This window comes from Poecilia formosa, unplaced genomic scaffold (genome assembly GCF_000485575.1).
Source record: "Poecilia formosa unplaced genomic scaffold, Poecilia_formosa-5.1.2 Scaffold604, whole genome shotgun sequence".
NCBI classification, from domain to species: domain Eukaryota; kingdom Metazoa; phylum Chordata; class Actinopteri; order Cyprinodontiformes; family Poeciliidae; genus Poecilia; species Poecilia formosa.
Window position 1 is genome coordinate 185138 of NW_006800543.1, and position 23713 is coordinate 208850.

General features: G+C 43.4%; 1 protein-coding gene and 1 long non-coding RNA gene across 2 annotated transcripts in view; both read left to right on the forward strand.

Annotated features, from left to right (window-relative positions):
* LOC107834388 (uncharacterized) overlaps positions 1 to 6205 on the forward strand; it is a 23062-nt gene extending 16857 nt beyond the window's left edge. The window contains exon 3 of the long non-coding RNA XR_001660184.1: positions 6104 to 6205. This is a non-coding gene — a long non-coding RNA (uncharacterized LOC107834388). The remainder of the gene's footprint in view (positions 1 to 6103) is intronic.
* Positions 1 to 20986, forward strand: part of LOC103130072 (slit homolog 2 protein-like) — a 139026-nt gene extending 118040 nt beyond the window's left edge. Inside the window, exons 6-7 of the mRNA XM_007541370.2 lie at positions 12855 to 12926; positions 20911 to 20986. Of these exons, the coding sequence (XP_007541432.1) occupies positions 12855 to 12926; positions 20911 to 20986 (148 nt within the window). The remainder of the gene's footprint in view (positions 1 to 12854; positions 12927 to 20910) is intronic.
* Positions 20987 to 23713: the final 2727 nt, after the last annotated feature.

Sequence of the window (23713 nt, forward strand, 5' to 3'; positions counted from 1 at the left end):
CTCACACACACACCGCTCACACACACACACTGCTCACACACACACCGCTCACACACACACACTGCTCACACACACACCGCTCACACACACACACCGCTCACACACACTGCACGCTCACACACACACACTGCTCACACACACAGACAAGTGAAGACAAACGCTTCCCTCAGTTCGTCTTCCCAGAATGCTTTGCTTCTCTCTCCATTTGCTGCCGGCTTTCTGTTCGTTGTTCCTCGGCGGTTCTGCCCGTCGGCCCGGTTCTGTTCTGAACTTTAAACGTTTCCAGTTCCAGTTAATCAGCAAAGTAACTCGGTTCTGATAGGTTAGTTAGTTGAGTTTATGTTTTATTCAGTTTTAATTAGGTTTTACAGTGTGTGCTCTTTTTTATTAGTTACTATTAGCTAATTTTTTTATATATATAGTTTTTAGTTTTTTTCATACTTTGGTTTATTTTTATTTGCAGAATTCACAAAGTTCAAAGTATTGTGATTATGTATATATTTATTTTTCATTCTCAACAGAAGAAACTTCAATAAATTAATTCTGTTGCTGAACAACCAACTGGGTCCTCCAAATTGACTGTCACCATTTTGCAGTGCTGTAATTGGCAGACTTGGTCTTTTATTTTAATAATCTATAATTAGCCTTCTGAAATTATTAGAAATAATAAATGCTCCATTTATTTTAAAACTTGTGTATTAAAATGACCAGAATAAAACCCGTTATAGTTTTAAGCTAATATTTTTTGACTTCAGCAGAAATCCAAAAACTGAACCAGTTTCAGTTCAGCTGAAAGAAACTTAAGTATAAAAAAATAAAGAAGTATAAGAATAAAGAAACAATTAGGAGCTTTTGAAAACGATGATTGACAGCATAGAGGGTTCATTTTATGCTGCATCTGTTGTTTCCACTCTTTATTCTCTCTATTTTTATACATAAATGATGTAAGACTGAAAGTATCTGCATTGATCAATCGATCAGAGAAATCCACCAATCAGAAGCCAGAACCGAACCGCTGTGATCAGTGATCAACACAGAAATTATATTTTTCAGATTCTTCAAACCCACAGTTTAGAAATCAGAAAAATAATAGGAAATACATTTATAATATTTATAACTGAACATCGACCGGTTCAGTCGATCTCCGTTTCGTTTTCCAGCAGTCTGCTCTTATCCGCGTTTTATTTATTCACCCTTCCCTTCATCTATTTTTCACCTCCTTTTAATCCAGATTCCTCCCTCCGTTTATCTCTCCTCCTTATGTTGAACTTAACGTCCTTTCTTCATCTTGCACTCCTCCAGGTTTTATTGGCTCCATAAATGTCCCTAAGAGGCTCCGGTATCGGAGCAGGTCCAGTAGTGCTTAGTCCAGCGGATGGCGATTCAGATGTGAAAACACATTAAACCAAAATGGCCTCGGTGGCTGTAAAGTGAATTAGAAAATAACAAATGACCAGCAGGGCGACTTAACCTCTACAACTATTCCTTCCCTTCCTCCTGATGAGAGTAACTCATCTGAATTTGCTGGATGTGTTTCAGGCAGAGGGCCAGAAAAGCTTTTATATCCATAAAGGCCCATGGATCACAGAGAATTGCATTAAGCTGTCCAATTTAATTACAGTATCGACCAAACATAATAGATACTTACAGGCTCCCGAAGAGCGATAGGCTGGAGGGCCAAACAACGCGCTCCAAAAACGCACACACTGTCCATTTATAATGCTGATGCAGGGCCAGAGCTCAGCGCCGCGCGTGTCCGCCGAGGTGTGTGTGTGTGTGTGTGTGTGTGCGCGTGTGTGTGTGTGTCTGAGAAATGAGTGAGGAAGCCCCAGGAGAGCTTTTTTAGAAGCTTAGTTCGAGTTTGATGCTACAACTCCCAGATGACTTGTTCTCTGCAAACATAACAAATAATCTAACACACACACACACACGTTTGTATTTCTATCCATATTACAACTTTACATGGACTTCCATTCATTTTACTGGCTATATTAGGGACTAACCCAAACATTTTCAACACTTTCTGCTAGCTTTAAACATTACTAGCATAGACACATTGACTAGCTTTGGTTTTAGCTGCTAAGTTGTCATTATAATGCTAAATCTTAAATGTATGCCTAATATATAAAGAGAAAAAAAACTCAGTGCTTTTCTACTAATTATCAACAATACAACTAACCAAGATCCAAAGGTTTCACATTTCATAAGAAAAAGTTTGTTTAAAAAATATTGAGAAAGAGAAAAGTAGGTCAGTTATGCTAGCTTGACTTTGACCATCTTAACATGTAGGTGAGCTGCAGAATTTGGTGTGTTTTGGTTCAGTTGGCATTAATGTAAGGCGACACACACACCAACTCTCTGATCATCACTAAGAGCAAATATTGAAATTAGCTAATCAAGTTATATCTGATTATTTATTTAATGATTATTAATAATGGCAAAACAAACATCAGGCCTGAAAACATAAAACTGTAACAGGTTGAATGTTCTGCTCTTTATGTGGGAAATGTTTTTTTTTCTTTAAAATTGATGTACACTTAAATGTAATCTCTGCTTTGCAGGCTACTGGAGCTGTTGCCAGTCGGTTGCCCTGACAACAAGTATTCACGTTGCATGAAGTAGATGGATAGAAAAATGGCTTTATTTTTTCCCCTGTAGGTAAATTTCACAAAGATGCTGTAAAGGATCAGGTTTCATTTTGTTAACAGAATAGTTCTACCGCAGCAGCGTGGCTGTGGATAAATATCCAAATGGAAACAATAAAATTCATCATTCCTATTGTTAACCAAACCTAATTTAAATCTTAAAACCCGGTTTTGGTTCTCATTGGTCCTCAGAATGTGGGTATATCTGCCAAACACAGTCTCAAATAGGCTAAACAAGTACACACACACACACTCCTGCACACCCACGTGCATGCATGCGCACACACACGCACACACACACACACACACACACACACTTGGCTACATTTAGCTAGAAGTGCTGTCCCACCGCAGCCAGCCAGGCTGTCAAACCTCCATCCACCATGATCAATATAGGGGGCAATATTTTTATTCATACAGCGCCCACTTAATTAAATCACTGGGAACAGAGGGGGGTTGGGGTGCAGGGCGCCAGAGCAAGGGCACCGAGGCAAAGGAGCGATGAAGAACAGCAAAGACATGAAGGAGAGAGATGAGAAACTGAGGCCATTCTGTGTTTCTTCCATTATTGCATCACCGCAACATAGAGGTCAAATCTAAAGGTCACTCTGCTCTAAAGGGGGGGAGGGGTATTTGGGCTTTGCAGCAACATTTCCCATTTATTTAAAAAAAGACAGTTATTCTGTTAGTGAGCCACAAAGCTCTTAGGAGGATCAGAACAAAATGGCTACAGTGTTTCCAACAGAGAGCAAAACATTATGACCACCAGTCCAACATGGCTGCTTTGCTGTATGTCTGTATCTGGTAGCGAGACATGCTGCATGGATGCTGCAGCAGCCACACCCCTCACACACACACACACACACACTGCTGCAGAAACCAACAGTTTATCCCAAAGCTATTACCCAATGATTACTGCAGAAGCGCTGTCTGCGCTGATGAAGATTCACTCACATCAGTTAGCTAAATAGAGCAGCACGTTACTGTAGTCTTTCCAGTGTGGATACAAACATAAACATTAGCATGCTAACCTCTCAGGTTGGATTGTTTCTAAATTTCCCAATCGGCCACTTAAATTTCAGGATGATGGCCATTTCAGATTTCAGATTTATTCATATCTCAAATTGGGCAATTGATTGATCAAATTGATCTTAATTTTCAAGATGGCTGACATGGTATGCCCTTTTTAGCCAATTATTACCATAAAATGTTTCACATTTTCATGACTTGGATAATTTTCAACGTTGGTCATCCATCTTTAAAGTGACAAAATGCAGCAGAATCAGAAACTGAGGCCATGAAGGAGATAAAAACAGTCATCTTAACGGTTAGCATTAGCTTCCACTAATTTTTTACGTTCTCAGTGGTTTACTGTATATTCTGCTCATTTTTTAACATGGTTAGCAGTTTATTGTTAGCATCTGCTAATTTTTTATGTGATTGGCAGTTTAGCGTTAGCTTCCACTGATTTTTTTATGTTCTTAGTTGTTTAGCATAAGTTTCCACTAATCTTTTAATGTGCTTAGCCGCTTAATATTAGCTTCTGCTAATTTATTTTAAATATTTAGCAGATTATCATTAGCATAGCTAAGATTTTTTTGTAGACAATTATTGATTAGTGAAGCTAACTTTTTGGTTAGCTGTGCCAACATTGCCAATAATTACTGCGGATTTTAGAGCAAATATTCTCCTTCACAACCTGAAAAAGGTTGAAAAGATCAAAAGATGTTATTTAAAACATGTAGGCTATGAATTGACAGGGATGTTATGACGCAGAAATCCAAAAACATAAAGCAGCTGATCGTTTTTGCGTTCCATCCTGAACCACTATTCCGTTTGCCAGGGGAAAATACTTCTAGCTCAGAACGTTTTGCATAAAAAGAAAAGGAGAATCGTTGCTTGACAGCTCAATACCACAGTCATGCTGTTTGCAGCTCAGTGCCAGCTCTGGGTAATATATATCCCTGCAGTTTGTTGGCAGCCATCGGCATCATTCAAGTGGAGTGGATCCGTAGCCAAGCAGTGGTTCTGATGGGAAGCTTCCAGTTTTAAATACGTGGAGCTATACGTTCGTGACGTTGCCAGGATGCAGATCTGATGGGATAAAAGTTTTCCCAGAACAAATGAAGGTTGGAGGAAAAACTTCCAGTGTTTATCCCCTGTTCACATTCCAGCATAAAACCAGTTTCAGGCGCAGAACGTGGTTACTGTCCTCTCCTGTTTCATCTAAAACCCTATGAGTGTTGCCTTGGAGAATGATGTCATAACAGGAAATACTATGTTTATATTAAACTGATGTTCTTTTTATGCTGTAGTAGTTCTGACCTGAAGACCGGCTTTAGGTCCAAACAGTAGAAAGCGAGAGGTTCTGAACACCTGCAGCATGACTTTGGTTTCACCCTCCAGCAAAGTGCCTTAAAGCCTGGAGAATATGAACCAGCCAGCAGTCAATATTTATTACTCTCTTTATGGGACAATATTAAATGCTGTTACAGCCCCCAGGGGGGCTGATCGAGAGCCAGACACGGGGAGAGAAAGTGATGAAGCTGTAGATGGATGGAGGAAGTGAGAGAGATGATGTAACGCTCCAGGTTCAGACCAGGAAACGCTGAAACCTCCATGAGTCTTCCTGGAGCCCTGACATGAGTCAAAGACCCAAACACAAAGACTCAAACTAAAAGACTCAAACATCCATCCATCCGTCCATCCATCCATTTTCTTCCGCTTATCCGGGGTCGGGTCGCGGGGGCAGCAGCTTCAGAAGGGAGGCCCAGACTTCCCTCCCCAGCCACTTCTTCCAGCTCCTCCGGGGGAACCCCAAGGCGTTCCCAGGCTAGCTGAGAGACATCGTCCCTCCAGCGTGTCCTAGGTCTTCCCTGGGGCCTCCTCCTGGTGGGACGTGCCCGGAACACCTCACCAGGGAGGCGTCCAGGAGGCATTCTTAACAGATGCCCGAGCCACCTCAACTGGCTCCTCTCGACGTGGAGGAGCTGCGGCTCTACTCTGAGTCCCTCCTGGATGACCTAGCTTCTCACCCTATCTCTAAGGGAGAGCCCAGCCATCCTGCGGAGGAAACCCATTTCGGCCACTTGTATCCGTGATCTCGTTCTTTTGGTCATGACCCAAAGCTCATGACCATAGATGAGGGTGGGAACATAGATTGACCAGTAAATCGAGAGCTTCGCTTTTTGGCTCAGCTCTCTCTTCACCACGACGGACCGGTACAGCGCCCGCTTCACAGCAGACGCTGCCCCAATCCGCCTGTCGATCTCCCGCTCCCTTCTTCCCTCATTCGTGAACAAGATCCCTAGATACTTAAACCCCTCCACTTGAGGCAGGACGACCCCCCTGACCCGGAGAAGGCAGTCTACCCTTTTCCGGCTCAAGACCATGGCCTTGGATTTGGAGGCACTGATCCTCATCCCAGCCGCTTCACACTCGGCTGCGAACCCCACCAGCAAGAGCTGCAGATCATGGCTTGATAAAGCCAATAGGACCACATCATCTGCAAAAAGCAGAGATGTGATCCTAAGGCCACCAAAACGGATCCCCTCAACACCTCGGCTGGTCAAGAAATTTTGTCCATGAAAGTAATGAACAGAATCCGTGACAAAAGGCAGCCTTGGCGGAGTCCAACTCTCACGGGAAACGAGTCCGACTTACTGCCGGCAATGTGGACCAGACTGACACCGGTCGTACAAGGACCTGACAGCCCGTATCAAAGGGTCCGGTACCCCATACTCCCAGAGAACCCCCCACAAGGCCCCACTAGGGACACGGTCGAATGTCTTCTCCAAGTCCACAAAACACATGTAGACTGGTTGGGCAAACTCCCAGAACCCTCCAGAACCTGCTGAGGGTGTAGAGCTGGTCCAGTGTTCTACGACCAGAACCAGAACTGCTCTTCCTGAATCCGAGGTTTGACTAGCCGACGGACCCTCCTCTCCAGGACCCCTGAATAGACCTTACCAGGGAGGCTTAAGAGTGTGACCCCCCTGTAATTGGAGCACACCCTCCGGTCCCCCTTTTTGAACAGGGGGACCTCCACCCCAGTCTGCCAATCCAGGGGAACTGCCCCTGATGTCCATGCGATATTACAGAGTCGCGTGAGCCAACACAACCCTACAACATCCAGAGCCTTAAGGAACTCCGGGAGGATCTCATTCACCCCCGGGGCCCTGCCACCAAGGGGCCCTGCCACCCCCGAGGCCCTGCCACCAAGGGGCCGTGACATCCCGGGGCCCTGCCATTGAGGAGCTTCCTAACCGCCTCGGCGACCTCATCCCCAGATTGGAGAGCCCAACCCAGAGTCCCCAGGCTCAGCTTCCTCAACAGAAGGCATGTTGGTGGGATTGAGGAGGTCTTCAAAGTATTCCGCCCACCAGCCCACAATGTCCCGAGTCGAGGTCAGCAGCACACCATCCCCACTATGAACAGTGTTGGTGCTGCACTGCTTCCCCCTCCTGAGCCGCCGGATGGTGGACCAGAATCGCCTCGAAGCCGTACGGAAGTCTTTCTCCATGGCCTCTCCAAACTCCTCCCACGCCCGGGTTTTTGCCTCAGCGACCACCCGAGCAGCATGCCGCTTCGCCCAAACACAAAGACTCAAACACAAAAACTCAAACCCAAAGACCCAAACCCAAAGACCCAAACCCAAAGACCCAAACCCAAAGACCCAAACCCAAAGACCCAAACACAAAGACCCAAATACAGAGACTTGATTCCTTTTAAAAGGATTGAGTCACAGGGACTCAGCACAGGGAACCTGTTGTCGCTACGACAATGAAGACAAGTTCTCTGTGCTGATACTGAACATTTCTGTTCATGTGAAAGAAGTATTAAAGCGTTGAGTCTCCTTAGAGACAGGAAGTGGGTCGGCTGGATCTCTGGCTGAGCCAGAGATATGGGATGGTTCAGATCAGAGCAGATTCATGAGGAACAGAAACTTGTAAATAAGGTTTAAATAACGGGAGAAACTGGCGAGGAGGGAGAGGAAGAGAGGTGGGTAAAAACTGGCAGAGCATTTGGCGAAGAGCAGAGGCAGACTGATTACTGGCAGGTTGCAGCTGTGAGGGGAGAGAGAGCGAGCCGCAGGCAGGTTGAGGGAGAGAGAGAGGTATAACAGAGCGAGGAGGAAACAGACAAATCTAACCAAAACAAGAACAAGAAATAATACAGAAAATCTAATAAAAATAACCACTGAAATAAAACAGAAACTAGCTGATCTGATCAAAATTAAGAATAACGAAGAATGCTTCACTTCCACCAGCCCTGCTTAGTCAACCCGACTCCAGTCTATCTGCCTAGTCAAAGTCTGGTTCGGTTGGTGACCTCTAATTGACCTCTGACCTCTGGTCCTCCAAACCTCGGTCTGAGTTCGGTTGTAGTGAACTCTGGTTCGGTTTGAATGTGAATGCCAAGCGGACCAGAGACCACTCCAAAAGCAGGAAGTGGACTACAGCACAAGGTATTCTGGGTAAATACAACCAAAACAAAACTGCTAGTGTTAGCCTAGCGATAGCAGCAGAAATGGCTACGACTGCTAGCCAAAGACTAAAGAGAAATCCTCCAACGCTAAAATCTGACGCCTCCATCTTGTTTCCATCTGGTGAAGAAGGAAGTTGCTCTCAGTGTCTTCAGAGGTTTTTGTGTCGTTTCCTTCAGTGGTTCTTGGTGCAGCGCCCCCACAGGCCAGGAGGGGAACAGGTTGGTTTGACTCAGAAAGAGACAGAACCACAGCAGCTGGAGGTGGATGGAGTTCTAGTTCCAGTAGAACCAGGTCAACTGGACCATCAGGAGGAAAACACACTCATGTTTTGTCCATATCTGCGAAACCGAAAGGATTTCTGTGCGATTAAACTAAATCAATTGATGATAAAATCTCTGGCTAGTGTGAGGATTTGTGAATTCTCCTTTTTTGCGTTTGCATTTGGAAACCAGAACCAGCTGGTTTTCATCCTGCAGATGGAGAGCAGTGTTTTTTTCTCCATCAGTTTTTCCTTAGTTTTTACTGTTTTATGTCTCATTTTCTTCATATTTCAAGACTTGTTCCCTGAATCACACACAATCTAATTAATGGCTTTTCTGTGTCATCACAGATGTTGCATTTTTATTTTTTCTGCCGTCTATATGACCGCAAAAACAAAGATCTGTTGTTAAATGTGTTTTTCTATGTGGACAGCAGCAGCAAGGCTCTTAAAGGGTTAACTGTAATATCCGCAGCATCAAAGGGCGACCTGCGAATGTTATTATTCTTCTCTCATGAATAATGGAGCCTTATATAAAGGAGGTGTTACACACACACACACACACACTGCTCCTTGCATGACCTCCAGCTGACTGAAGGTCCCTCCGCCGTCCCAGCGGTTTGAGGGGCCGCATGGGGCCGCCGTGGCCTGGACAGAGGGCCCCTGCCTGGGTAAACCTCTAAGCAGTCGGGGGTCTGTGTAGCAAAGGCCTGGAAGACATTTACCCCATAAATTACTCTGAGCTTAGAGAGTCATGACTAACATGGAACAAACAACACAGAGCTGTTTGTTCTTCCTCTGCATTTTATTGTTCCTCCTCGTCTTCCTCTGTGGTCACCGCTCCTCTTCCCCTCTACATCTTAATCTCCAGATAATCTCTGAAATTTCTCTCGTTCATCTTTTCTCCACCCAGATAGTTTTCAGTCATCCATCCATTTTCTAACACCCTTGTCCTTTAGTGTCAGGAGGCGCTGCTGCCTCTCCAGTTAACATTCCGGGGGAGAGGCGGGGTCACCTGGACAGGTCAGCAGTCTGTCGCAGGGCAACACAGAGACAGGACACACAACCAGGCACACACACACTCACCTAGGGAGAATTTGGAGAAACCAATTAACCTGATAGTCATGTTGTGGGAAGAAGCCGGAGTACCCGGAGAGAACCCACCATGCAACATGCCGACTCCGTGCAAAAATACCCCGGGCCGGGAATCGAACCCAGAACCTTCTTGCTGCAAGGCAACAGTTCTACCAGTCAGTTTCACCATATTTCATAGGATTGATGGTTGATTCAAACAGCCAGATTATTCAGACTAATTGTTGCCTCTGGTTATCCTGCTGGTGTCGGCCGCCACTCTTCTCAAAGGTCGGCAGGTTTGACCCTGGGATGAGTGTAGAACAGCTGTTAACATGCCGCTGTGACTCTGACTATTGGATGTTTTCAGGTGTTTATCCTTTGAGTCTTTTTAACGTTTTCCTTTAAAAGAAAAATGCTAAACATAAATATCAGTTTTACGTTTCATTTTCATGTGCAGCAAATTCCAGAACCAAGATAACATAAAAAAAACATCAACTGTTTTTCATTTTGCCTATCAGCTATTTGAATTTCAAGATGGCGGACATTTTTCAAGATGGCCACCATTTTTTAGACTTTTAAACTAATTATTGTGATGAAATGTTCTCCATTGTCAGGACCTGGATGAACTTTATGTCACATTGTATGTTTCCCTCTTTGGTCGTCGTATTTATAAAAACATAAAGTGATAAAATGTAGCAAAATCAGAAACTGAGAACTTCCCTGTTGGTACATCTCACACCAGAAAAGAAGCTAAAGCTACCTTAATGTTTAGCACAAGCTTCTGCTAATTTTTTTTATATATCTAGAGTAGTTTCTGTAATTTTTTGATGTCATTAGCAGTTTAGCATTAGCTTGCACACAATTTTTGTATTTAGTGGTTTAGCATTAGGGTAGCACATTTCTTTGTGTCTAGCAGTTTATAGCATTGATAGCTTCTGCTAATTTGTTTTGTGTTTAATGTTAGCAGAGCTAAGAGTCTAGTTTAGAAAATTAGCGGTTAGTGAAGCTAGCTATTTGGTTAGCTAAGCCCACACTGGCTGTATCTACTACTGATTTAATGCTGTTTTTTTACCATTACACCTGTAGAAAATAAGCAGCCTTTCCTGTCATCTTTATAGTTTTAATCAGATTTGGTTAAAGTTTTCCAGGAACCAGGATTTGGTGAAACAAACTTTGAACTATCATCTCTTTCTTCATATGTCAATGTTTCTTTTTATAGTTTATAGATTTTCTTTTTAATTTTGTGTCTATAATAAATAGTGTTGAATTGTATTTGTTATGGCTTCAGATATGTAACATTAACCTAAATTTTTATTATTATTTCAGTGATTTATCTGGGAGCAGATCTTTTTTTTTTTTCTACTGATTTCTCCTCCTTGTTTTAGTTTTTTAATAAAACGTCGGCCGTATTTCTGTTTGGACCACCTAGATTTCTCAGAATCAGACCCAGCTCTGCAGGAGGGAATAAAGTTTTCAACCCCCAGCAGCAGCATGAAGGGAGGAGCAGTGAGACCGTCACTTAGAGACAAACTGTCTCATCACAGCTTTTATTTCACTTTTTCTTCTGCCAGAACAAAGAACAAATAGATGGTAAACAAAACAATAAAATATTATTAGCTCTGAAAAGCCTGTAATAAATTACTTTTTAATGCTCCCTCCTCCATTTATTTTTCATCTACTTGTTTATATCTCACTGCTTGAAGCAGATGAAAATTACAGAAAGGTTTGTTCTGGTTCTGAAGCTGCTAAAGTGGAAGCAGATGGGCCAAAGGGCTGGAAGCAGGAAGAGGAAGACATGGAAACTAGAACCGCAAACATGGCGGATATTCCCCGGTTCTACTGCGCATTCAAACATCAAAACTGCATCACATGGGCCGTGCAAGCGGCGCAGCCTGGAGCAAGCAGAACGGGTCAGAAACTGGATCAGAACCCAGATTAGAACCCGGGTTATAAACCGGGCCAGAACGATGAAAACCTCGTTAGTTCAGCTAAGCAGCTCCTTCAGCAGTATAAGTCAAACCGTTCCAGAATTACAGCAGATTTAACCAAAACTAGCAGCCATGAAGCCCAAACCCAGGTTCTGATTCTGCTCATCTGGGTCAGCTTGCTGCTCCTCTGCAGCTGATTGGCTGTAAAAGAACCATCCTCAACCTCTCTGAAAGACAGAGTCAAGTTACTGTGAAATTATTCAAAGTTGTCAGTTTTTGCACATAAAAATCTCTAAAGTGACATCCTGAAATAGTATTATGCACTAGAATGGTCTAGTCAAAGTTTCAGATGTTCTCCATCCACCCTGCATGAAGACCTGCAGAGAAACGCTCCTCTATAAATTATCGATTCTGTGCCACTTTGTGTTCATCTGTCCCATATGTAGAAATGGACTGTAAAACATTTGAGCAGTGTTTCGTTGACTTAACTTTAAAAAAAAAAATAAATCTTGAGTTTTAGATTTTAAATGTTTGAATTTATGAAAGATGAACTTTGTGTCTCCAACCGTTGAGTAAACAAAGATTTTTAGGTCAGCACTTAAAAAGGGAGAAAAAAACAGGAGTTGGAAATATTTCCCAGAATCCTTAGTGGCAGGTTTTTAGAAGAGTAACTTTGTGTTGATAAGGCAAATATTTATATTATTACATCTGTCAGTTTCCAGTGGCTGAGAAAAACATCAGCTCACATTTTTTAACTGATCAAACTAAATATTTGTGATCAGAATTCAGTTTGTGTGGCTATCTTTGTGGGGACTTTCCATTGACTTCCATTCATTTCTACAGCCTAGACCTTATTCTAACCAACCAAAATCCAATTCACATCTTAGCCCTAACTCTGACCCCTGACCCAAAAACAGTGTTTCCCCTTGTGGGGCCCAGGCTTCGGTCCCCACAAGGAGCAGTGGGTCCCCACAGCGTAGTGTGACCAGGAAAATGGTCCCCACAAGGTATTACAAACGAGCACACACACACTTCACTCCGGCTGAATTTCCTTTTGTCTTTGAAGCTTTTTGGTCCAAATTGTTTCTCTGATCATAAATGTCACATCATACTTTGTTCTGAGGCAGAGTGTGTGTGTGTGTGTGTGCGTTTGTTTGTAATACCTTGTGGGGACGATTTTCCTGACACATACTACGTTGTGGGGACCAATTGCTCCTCGTGGGGACCTGAGCCTGGTCCCCACAAGGGGAAACCCTGTTTTTGGGTCAGGGGTCAGAGTTAGGGCTAAGGTATGAACTGAGTTTTGGTTGGTTAGGGTTAGGAAAAGGGTAAAGGTCAGGTTTAGGCTGTAGAAATGAATGGAAGTCAATGGAAAGTCCCCACAAAGATAGCAACACAAACGTGTGTGTGTGTGTGTGTGTGAGGTCCTGTGACTGATGTTCTCCTCGTCTTGTCTGCAGGGATCTCAGTGAGAATCAGATCCAGGCCGTTCCACGGAAAGCTTTCAGAGGAATCACCAACGTGAAGAACCTGTGAGTAGATCTGCTTTTCCTCCTCTGCTTCACATTGCGTTGGGTCAGAACCGGAACCAGAACCAGTTCAGACTGTTTCAGCATCCTGAACATGTTTATTGTGTCCTAATGCAGGCATTTATCCTATCGTTTATCATTCATCGAGATAAACTTCTTATAAGAAATTTTGATTTATTGTTATAATAAATTTCAGTTAAACCCAAAACTGTCCTTATTGTCGGGATATTTAGTTTTTACTATTTTCTACACTGTTTGTTCAAAGAAAGCATCAATAAATGTGAAGATATGATGAAACACATTTACTACACATTGTGGTGTAAATCAAATTCTTTCTGTGACTCCTGAACTAAAGAGTCAAATCACAAACAGGAATGTTTTTCAAGAGCAGGATTTGTGTCTGGGGGACTGTAGTTCCTGTGATACACAGTCTTACAGTTACCTAAAAAACAAAAGTTATTGCCGTCAGTTTTATCGTTATTCTGTCATCGTTTGGATCAATATGGTTGTCATGGTGATGAATCGTAGATGTAAACGTCCAGAACCTGATGTCACACTGGATTGGTCAACCAGCAGGACCTGAACCTGCTTCGGCTCCGGTGACATCAGAGTTTATCGTCTCGAACGCTTCGCGGTTGTTTCATTCATAAAACCTGAGCTGAGTCTGTAAATAAATAAATAACTGCGTTGTCCATGGTTAGATCAGAGATCAGCGCATAAACCCGTTTCTGCTGCGTTTCGTTTATGATCAGTTTAACACTGAACTCATTTTGCACAAAGATCTTTTATTTCCTTTATTTGAGGAACATTAAATGATTAGCTAGATTTTACCTTGATGTTTTCTCCTCCGGTAAGCCCCACCCCCTCAGCACCAGGCCCCGCCCTCTCTTTCAGAGGTTTGGTTCTGAATCGCTCCATGCGGTTCTGTCGTTTATCCCTGATGTCCTAATCACCAATACCTGGATCAATACGTGGGCCGATCCATGCTTCTGATCGATCGGCCCTCTTAGCTGGCAGACAGACTCTTGGGTGCGTCTGTGATGTGAGAGAGGAAGTCGATACGGAGCGGGTCAGAACCAAGGGAACTGGATCCACTCAAACTGGCTTCACACCATTTAAAAAACTTTTTAACATTTTTACAATATTTAAAATGAGCTTTTTTGAAACAAATTAAACTTTATTTTTCTGTGACTAATCTGGACTTTGTGGATCATTTCGACCAGATTTTCAGCTTCCTGTCTGATGTCTTATTACTTCAGTATTTCCACATAAAGTTTCCCCATGATGCCGTCTGATTTATGAAGCTCCCCACATCCTGATGCTGCCACCACCATGCTTCACAGTGGCATCCTGGTGTTTCTTCCTAATGTTGGTCACACTGCAGAACACCTCAGCAGAAATGAAGGAAATTACAGACGGTAACCTGGTCATTTATGGTTTAAATGCAATTAATTAATGAGAAACCAAACATTTTTAATCGGCTCCCAACACAATTTCTCCAGCAAAATGTCCTCAAGTTGAGGGGCGGATCTAGAAAAATATCTATGAAGTGGGAAGAGGGGGGCAGCGATTTTTCAGAGGTGGCACCATATTATATATATATATATATATATATATATATACACACAGAGGCCCTCATCCTGGCTGCCCAGGAACAGGCCCTAAACACCAGAGCAACAGAGGCTCAGATCTACCACACCAGACAAGACCCAAGGTGTAGGTTGTGCAAGGAGACAGTCCAGCACATAACAGCAGGGTGCAAGATGCTGGCAGGGAAACAGGAACATCTGTGCAGAATATGGACTTCCTCCTCCTCTTCCTCCTTCTCCTCTTCTTCCTCCTCTTCCTCCTCTCCTTGTTCTGTGTTTCTGATTTATTGCCTGATTTTATTCCACCTTCTTCTGGACGTTTAAAACGATGTTCAGAAATCACCAAATCAAATCCAGAAACTGATTTATGTTAGAAATAATCGTCTGTGTTGGTTGAACTGAATTTGCTCCTAAAAGCATTAAATTAATAATCATCAGGTTGTTTTCTTCCACCAGATGGGATGTTTGTCCTCCTGCCTTCAGATCTTCTTCTCGCCTCTCTTGAACATTTTGCTCCTCAGACGTCCATCATGTCTTTGTCACATTTCTGTCCCGTTTTTACGTCCTTCCTCTCATTCTGCCAGATTCTCTTGTATTTGAATGATTTCTGTTTTTCTGCGTCTCTCTGTCCGTCAGACAAGGTGACTCCTGCAGTAAAGGCTGCGGCCGTCCATTACGCCGCGGTAAAAAGCTTCATGACATTCTGTCCCCGGCGGACGCTGCATCGATTTTCTCATACGTCTCTCTCTCTCTCTCCTCGCTCGTCCTGCTTGTGGTTTTTATTTTAACTTTGTTTCTGCGTCTTGCTGACTGCAGCTGCTGTCAGTCCTCCCTACGCAGCACGTCAGTCGAAGCTCCAATAATTAAGACATAAAAGCTCAGTTTGAAAGGAGCAGGTTTAAGTGTGACCTTTCTGATGGACCCATCTGGTTTCATGTCTTTTTTTAATTTTGCGACTGAAGGATGTTGATGACATCAGCATAAAGCTGCAGCTCCTTCCTCTCTCTGATCCAAACCTCACCTGGATGCAGGAAGTCCAGATAAAACCTAAATAACACCTGGAACAGAATAAATAGAGAAAATTTAGTGGTGAGAAAACACACTGACCATCATCATCCTCACTGCAAGACAAATAAACACTTAGTTGGATCAGCATGATGGCGCCACCGCCGTGCTCTGGTAACAGTGGTTGGTTCAGTGGTGGTTCTGTTGCTATGGTAACCTCCTAAAGAGCGGCTGATTTGACTGGAAAAACAGTCCAAACAACTTCTTCCTTTTCAGGAACCGTGAGAGGTATCGTTAGACGCATGAGCGACGGCCATCTGTCGTGTTCGATTGTACTGCAATTCACAGCTGTACTTTATTCACAATAAAAGCACGGATAAGAGAGAGACGGAGCGCGCCGGGCGCTCAGGTCAGGAACTCAGGAAAATGAACATCTGAGGCCTGAACTAACCCAAAGCTACAACTACAGCCAGACTAGGATTCTAAAACTGCAAAGAAAATCGATGCAATCGTTCATAAATAATTGTGTTCGCTGATCGGCCCCGTAGAAAATCTACAGGAAGAATCACAGTGAATGGCAGGAAGCCCAGACTGTGCGGTAAGCTTAATCTGAATGAAGTGGGATTGGACCGAAGGTGATGGCCAGGCGTTCAGAGGCAGGTTGTGTAAAAAACCTTGAGAAATATCAACTTCACAGATTTATCTACAAACTGAATGTAGAATGTTGTTTCTAGCTAAAACTTTGATGATGGTGGAAATTGGATGAATTTGTGGGTGAAAAGTCGGACCCGCAGCCGTCCATCATGGCCGCTCAGGTTGGTGGTTGTAATGTTTTGCCTTAAAGCAGGTTCTCGTGTTGTTCTGTTCTCCAGCGGTTCTGAGGACGGTCCGGGTCGTTGTGCTCCACTTCAGCAGCGTCTGCCAGCCGTTCTGTTCTCCATGCTTCACGCTCCCCTACCCACAGTGCTTTGCAGCACGGCTGTTTGTTTGAGTTATGACCTCAGTGGCGCAGGCTCCGCCCACGTGCGACGCTCACCTTCGGAGCCTCAGGTTGAAACGCTGTGAGCAGAAGAGCCTTCAGATTTATGATTATGGAAAAGCAGAAAAGCGTCCAGCAGCCTTGAACATCTGCTGCTTCCTGTCCTCCATCAGCTCCACTTTTTACCGTTCAGAATAACAGAATGATGCTAATTTACCTCTGAGAGCTTTTAGTTGGCCGTCGAACCCAAAACCAAAATCATCTTTCACTGCAGTATGAGCAGCAAGGACATGAATATCAGCACACGACTCATTTTGCTGCTGTGCTGGATAACTGATATTTATTGATGTATTGGTGGGACATTTTAAGGGAAATTTGACCAAATTTTCATTTTTTGTTGACTTTAAAAGTCATGAGAAGAAAAAAAATGATCTGGATTAAAATATTTTACAGTTCTTTTTTTTTGTGGAACTTTTTTTTCCTGTAGGAAGAATAAAAAAATTACGATGTGCAAAACTTAATCAATTGTGTTTTTCCATTAAATGATTAATCATCAGAATGGAACTGGACAATAAATCAATAACATCATGTACCGCGATAATCACATGATCAATATCAACAGATAACACGGCATTCTGGGAGATGTAGGCAGAGCAAAGACTTCAGCTGCTCAGCCTCTCAATGCAAGCTAGCTGCTAGCACCAACTAACTCACTCATTCCTTGGTTGCCTAGCAACTCAGTCACTCCTTGGTTGCCTAGCAACAACCTGTTGAGTGACATGCACAGCAGCAGTTTCAGGTTTTGCCGCTGTGACTCAACTGCTTCAAAATGAAAAACTGAGGCGAAAACTGGATAAAACAGGAAACATTACAATCAATATTTAAGATAATTAAACAAAAAACCGATCAGTAATTGACATTGATATGAAAGATATTAAATTTACTCATCAGAACATCAAACTAAAGTTGTTTTCATAAGGAACAGAAATGTTCATTCATCTCTACTGGCTGTTTCTGTTCTCCAAACTTTTCACGTCTAGATTCAGTAAAACGTAAACTGGACTTGGCTCCGCCCACCTGCTTCGTTCCTGTCCAGTAATTACTCAGTTGGTAACGATTGGCCTCTGATGGATCCATGCCTCAGCAGCGATGCGCACTGTGTGTGTGTGTGTGNGTGTGTGTGTGTGTGTGTGTGTGTGTGTGTGTGTGTGTGTGTGTGTTGGACAAACAGACCAACTATATGGAAGGAAATTAAAAGCTGCTCCTTTTCTGTTCGCTGGAACAAACGTCTGCGCTTTACTCTCTCAAACACACATGTCAGAGGTGAGGCGGCGCCTCGTCCAGACCGATACCAATCATGTCACCGCTAATCAGAGAGCCGCGCTGTCAGGGGAAGGCAATCACATCACAGAGGACAAAATCGTTTTCTGAGGATGAAGTTGGGAGATGAAGAACATGACCAGCAATATGAATCCAGAGGTTAATGCTAATTCTGGGAAATGAGGCGTGTTGTAGACGGAGCGGAGTTAGACCCGCCTGAAGAGCTGGGGACGTTTCTGCAACGCTACGAGAGTCCTTATCGGCGCCGCAGAGTGGAGCGTTTCACTCAGAAACTCCTGAAGAAGAAACAACCTGCAGACGATTAAAAAACCTTCATCCGTCAGGAGGCTCTTATCACACTTTTACTCTCATGTTTGCAGTAGAAACAACCCAAATACAGAGAAAAACTCAGATGAACAGAGAATTTTAATAACATAAGGAGAACAGAAGAATCCAGCATTGAACAAAAACCCAGGAGTTTAAATCCTGATCAGCTGCCAGAATAAAAACAGGGAAACTGAGGGAGAGAGACATATAACTGAACTTAAAGTGGAACTAAACCACCTGGAAAGCTTAGCCCACAAAGTGGGCGGGGCCAGGAGACACTGGGGGCGAAGCCAGGCATGGGGTTTGCAGTAACCACCGTTCAACCCATAGAGGGCAGCAAGGAGACGATTTTAGGACAAATATTTCAGAATTAAACAAGTTTACATGAAAACATTCAAATTTTGCACCAATAAGATCCAATTTACACAATTTATCTACAAAATAAAGTTGATTTGGGTTTCAGTTTCACGTTAGAGGAACTACATGACTAAATAAGAACCATTCTGATCTAGGAGAATTAGATCTAGATGCACAACAAGCAGAACTCAAGAAAAAACCAAGAAACCCTAAAATGGCAACACAACAACGGCAACAATAACAATTCTTAACAATAACAATAACAGTTGTTGTTAACAACAATAACATGACGAATATTGTTTCGTCATGGTGTCCAGGTTGTAGCGAAATATGAAAAATATTTTTATTGGCAGTTATAATATGATTTTTAAACAATAAGATAAAAACACGTTTGGATCAGTTTAATATTTATTCATATTCAGGTCAGTGCAGTGTGAGAGAAAGAGCTGAGGGTCTGAATAGTTTTGTGATGCAGTGAAGAACTGACCCGGTTACTTTGACTAGGCCTGTGAGGCCGTTAGGAGGGAAAGCAGGTAGACTTGTAGATGCGTCAGAAGCAGAGCAGCGTGTTTCTGCCAGCGGCTCGTTCCGGTGAAGGCTGACAGGAAAAGAGCCGCAGATTTAAAGACTGATAAAAGAGAACGAGGAGAAGGAATATGGATTATCCATGGATAGACGGGGAGTGAGAAGAGAAAATGTGAAGAGGAATCAAAGCCGAGAGGAGCAGACACAAAAGGGAAAAAAGGGATTATGATCGGAGAGGCAGGAGATAAAAATGGAGAAGATGAATGAAAAGACAGAAGTCAAAGAAAAGAGGATTAGCAACAGAAGAAAGAGATTAAGGAGGAATGATCCGCCTTTATGTTCCTGTTTCTAGAGAACGCCACTGTAACCAACAGATCAGTCGGTAACCCGGCTTCCAGCTACGACTTTTATGAGCGTTTCAAAATACTCAGATGGTTTAATTAAAAAAATTCAATTTTGTGAAAAAGATTTTATGTTTGCTTGAGATGGTTTTTGGCTTTTCTGAAAAGCAGTTGATACACTAAAGTGGAGATGGAAACATTTTAACCGACAGAGAAAACATTTAGGCTCAGACCTTACCAGAGGCACCGAACCGAAACACTGCAAACCTGCAGCTGGGCGGGCTAGTTAGCAACGTCCACTTCCTGTTTACTGCAGCCAATCGTAACATCTGACCTACTTCCTGTTTAGTCCTGATGACTCTAGCTTGCATCGCCTGGTTTGTTTGCTCCAAACCACTAGATGGAAACACGACTAATTCGCTTCAATTTTTCCATCTTTGGTGACATTTTGGACGTTACCTCCAAACCTGACTGCTGTTGTGATCCACAGTGTTGGATGGGCTGAAAGTCGCACAGAGAGGAAGAAGCCACGGCTCCATTGGAAACAAAAACTCAGATTACAGTTTGTAAACTCATAAACCTGGGAACACATCCGACGTTTTGTTTTCTGACATTTTAAAAGTCGACTCAACAGAAACAGAAGATTGGTTCTGATTCTAAGCCTGAAAATTGATTCTGGTTCTGATTCAGTGAAACAGCAGCTTCCTGCGAAACGAGAAAAAGTTTGACGTTCAGAAAGTGACCTGATCAGAGTTTTCCTGTAGGTTTCCAGAGGCGTGAAGCAGCGACGTCTTCCTGTGGTGGAGGGGGGTTCGTGTTGGGGGTTCGGGGTGGTTGGGTTCGTGTTGGGGGTTAGGGGTGGTTGGGTTCGTGTTGGGGGTTCGGAGGTGAATGTGCCGAGCTAAGCAAATTACAGTAAAAGCGAGAGATGAATGGTGAGTGGAGGAGGAAGAGCGGGAATCGTGACTGGAGCGTGATTTAGCGAGGCTTTCCTTTTAATGAAATTGTTTGGTGGCAGAGCCGGTAAAAGGCCTTAATGGATTGGCTGGCCTGATGTAATCTGATTACTCTGGTTTCACTACAGAGAGAGAAGAAGAAGAAATGCAATTAATATTTACAGAGCAGACAGCAGGGTGGGCTCTCCCTCTCTCTCCTGTCTGCCTCTCTCACCCCTCTCTCTCTCTGCTGGTGGCCGGTGTGTGGCGGCGGGCGAGCGAGGGAGGGGGAGAGAGAGGGAGGTGATAGGCTGGCGGCGGCGCACCGGGCTCCTCTCTCCTGCTCTCCTCCGGGCCGCTCACTTCGGGCTGCGCCTCCGCCTGCGTGGAACACTATTCCCCAAGTACGTGTCTGCAGGCGCCGGGGGGCTGGGAGGGAGGGGGGGGTCCTACCTGCTGCTGCAGCCGCCGGGTTTTCACCTCCACACGTTCATTCATGCATGTGGCATTAGTCCCTCCCCCGACCGGTCCGAGGCTGAGTGGACTCTGCAGACTCATCTGACTCTCTCTCTCTGTGTGTGTGTGTGTGTGTGTGTGTGTGTGCTGCAGGCAGCTGGACAGCAACCACATCAGCTGCATCGAAGATGGAGCTTTCCGAGCGCTGCGCGATCTGGAGATCCTGTAAGTAGAGACACTGTCCTCCTCCTCTCATCAGTTCTTCTTCTCTTCCCTCGCTCTCCGTTCAGACGGACCTTTAGCACCGCTCTTCCTTTCACTTGTTACTTTTCTGCCTTCAAAGCTTCAAGTTAGAGATGCTTCATCGGAGAAAACGCAGGTTAAACCTGAGAGAGAGAGTGTGTGTGTGAGTGTGTGTGTCAGCAGCTGCTTTCTGGGATGAAGCGTCTCGGTCGTCCTTCACTTTCAGCCGTGCTGAACATGCGACCGGCGGATCCTCCACCTGCTGCAGCTGATTCCCCTCAGCGCTCATGTTTTCAGCTGTGTGTGTGTGAGGGCGGTGTTTGTGTGTGTGTGTATGTGTGTGTGTGTGTGAGCGATGTGTGTGTTCTCTGGAGCTCGTTTGTCACTCTGCTCAGCTTGGCAGCCGTTCAAGGAGAGATCTCCTCGTCTTCAGCGACTCGTCCTGCAGACGAACTTTAAAATGTTTTTCCTTCGTCATGATTTGATCTGCAGAACGAAAAGCAAACAGCTGGAACATCTGCATGGCTGCAGATTTCTGCTGCCTCACATCTGGTCTGGAGGAACTGCAGGTTGTGGGAGAAATGCTCCGGTCCAACGGGAAGTTAACCCGGTTCTGATTTTACTGACCTAAAAGAGGCATTGAACTACACATTGTTGCATGATGCATTTATGGTCTGTAAATGGTGGGAATTCTGAGTTTTGACACATTTAAATACTAGAAAACTTTGAAGCAGTAAAACTGTTTCTGTTCTGCGTCTTAACTCTGATTTATTTTAACCCTGAAACAGTTTAAGGTGTAAACTTTTGTGCAAATGGTATTTCTATCATTTTACTAAAATGATGGTATAACTAAAGTAGAACTAAATGAGATACTGAAATCTTAGGTAAAATTTGAGTAGTTCCCTGCAAATAGTAACATTTTGGGAGGTTTTATACGCAGCATTTTAAACTTTTCATAAGATGATATTATAGCAAAAATGTGCAACTTTTTGAGAAACGTTCCGCTAAATCAGCAAATATAAGTTGCAATCATCACAGAAATGCTTGATTTAATTAAACTGAAAGCGATCACGCTGCGTTCTCTGGGTTGACGTGTTTATGGATAAAATGTTGCAGTTTTTTAAGGACGTCTGGATAATTAATTGCTGCACATAAAGGCTCTCAGGATTAAAATCAGCTTTTATTTGAATTTGTAGCTGAAGCTGTTGAGCAGAAAATGAATCATCCAGTTTTATTATTCAGGGCTAAATTAAACCAAACTATTTGGTGGATTCTGTCCAGAGGGAAATGTGCAGCTGCAGACAAAGCATCAGGTAGTTTGCTCTCAACCTGACGGGATCATTTCAGCTCCAGTCGCTCGATTCTGGAGGAAATCAGACTTTCAGAGCCTTAAAGAATCACAGATTATCACTTTTTATCAGTTGAAGCAGATACAAACCAAACATCTCCAGCAGGGACTTTCAGCTGAGTTACTGTGATGCCGTTTCTGTGGTGGTTAGTGGATCCTATGGCAGCGGGTGTAGAGAGCGAGAGAAAAGAAGAGTTTTTTGAGGTTTTTAGTCATTTTAAACTCATTTTTCTGCATTATTTTCCCTTTGCTGTGACGCACTGCAGCTGCTGTGATTTCTGAATATTCAATATAGACAACTGGATTAATTTGCTCATAGAACGTCACAACATTCATAAGTCATAAAGTATAAAGTATTTAACAAACTGTGTCCTACATGGGCAATTATGTAAAATTAAGTTAATTGTTCAATATAAAAAAAATAGTTTTTTCTTGCAACTTGAAAGAAGTGGCCGAAACCAAACTGTTTATAGGTTTATATCTAGGAAGAAAACATAGTTTACATGTCACAATCCGCTTTAATTTCAGCTGTATTTTATAAAAATCTGACAAAAATGAAGCGCTTCAGAACAGTCAGGTTTTGTTTTTTGATTTAATGCGTAGTAATGGCGCCTGCAGGTGAATATCTTTGTACTGTTTCTGGTACGACTGTAAATCTGACACACATCCGCTAACGGCAGCTAACAGGAAGCTGCTTCAATCAGTTAATTTCTGCTTCTAAACGATCTGACTGGGCTCTCAAAAAGATTGTTGTTGTCTTCACGTTGTGCTAAAAGCAGTCAGCCTATCAGAAGCTCTGCTGGACTAAAATAGCATCTGTGTGCTAACATGTAGCAGCTAATGGTAATGTTAGCGTCCGCAGTTCAGATTTCCAAAGAAGCTCCATGAATGAAAGACAAACTTTGCTGCAATCTGATAAAGAACCTGAAAATTAAAAACTGAGTATTTGTCCTGAAAAGATGATACAGTTAGCAAACATATAAAGCAGAGTATAAAGCGTAACTTCCTTCATGACCTCAGAGGTTGTGACAGACAGTTTTGTACATTTCCATCTGAAGCGTTTTATTTCCCTTTAGCAGAGTTGGCTTTTTTGATTCCCTGCCCGCGCTCTGCGCCACGCGCACAATGGGAGTGATAGGGGGCAGATAGCGGGGAATCAGCGGTGCGAGATACAGCATATTAGCAATTCATAAGTCTCTGACAGCTGAGTGCTGGGCAGGATTTACAATTCACTGTAAATACACAGCCTTTCCCATTCACAACAGACAGCATGACAGCACACAGTAGATCCACACAACCTGACGTTTTAATAAAGCCTGATGTGTGTGTGTGTGTGTGTGTGTGTGTGTGTGTGTGTGTGTGTGT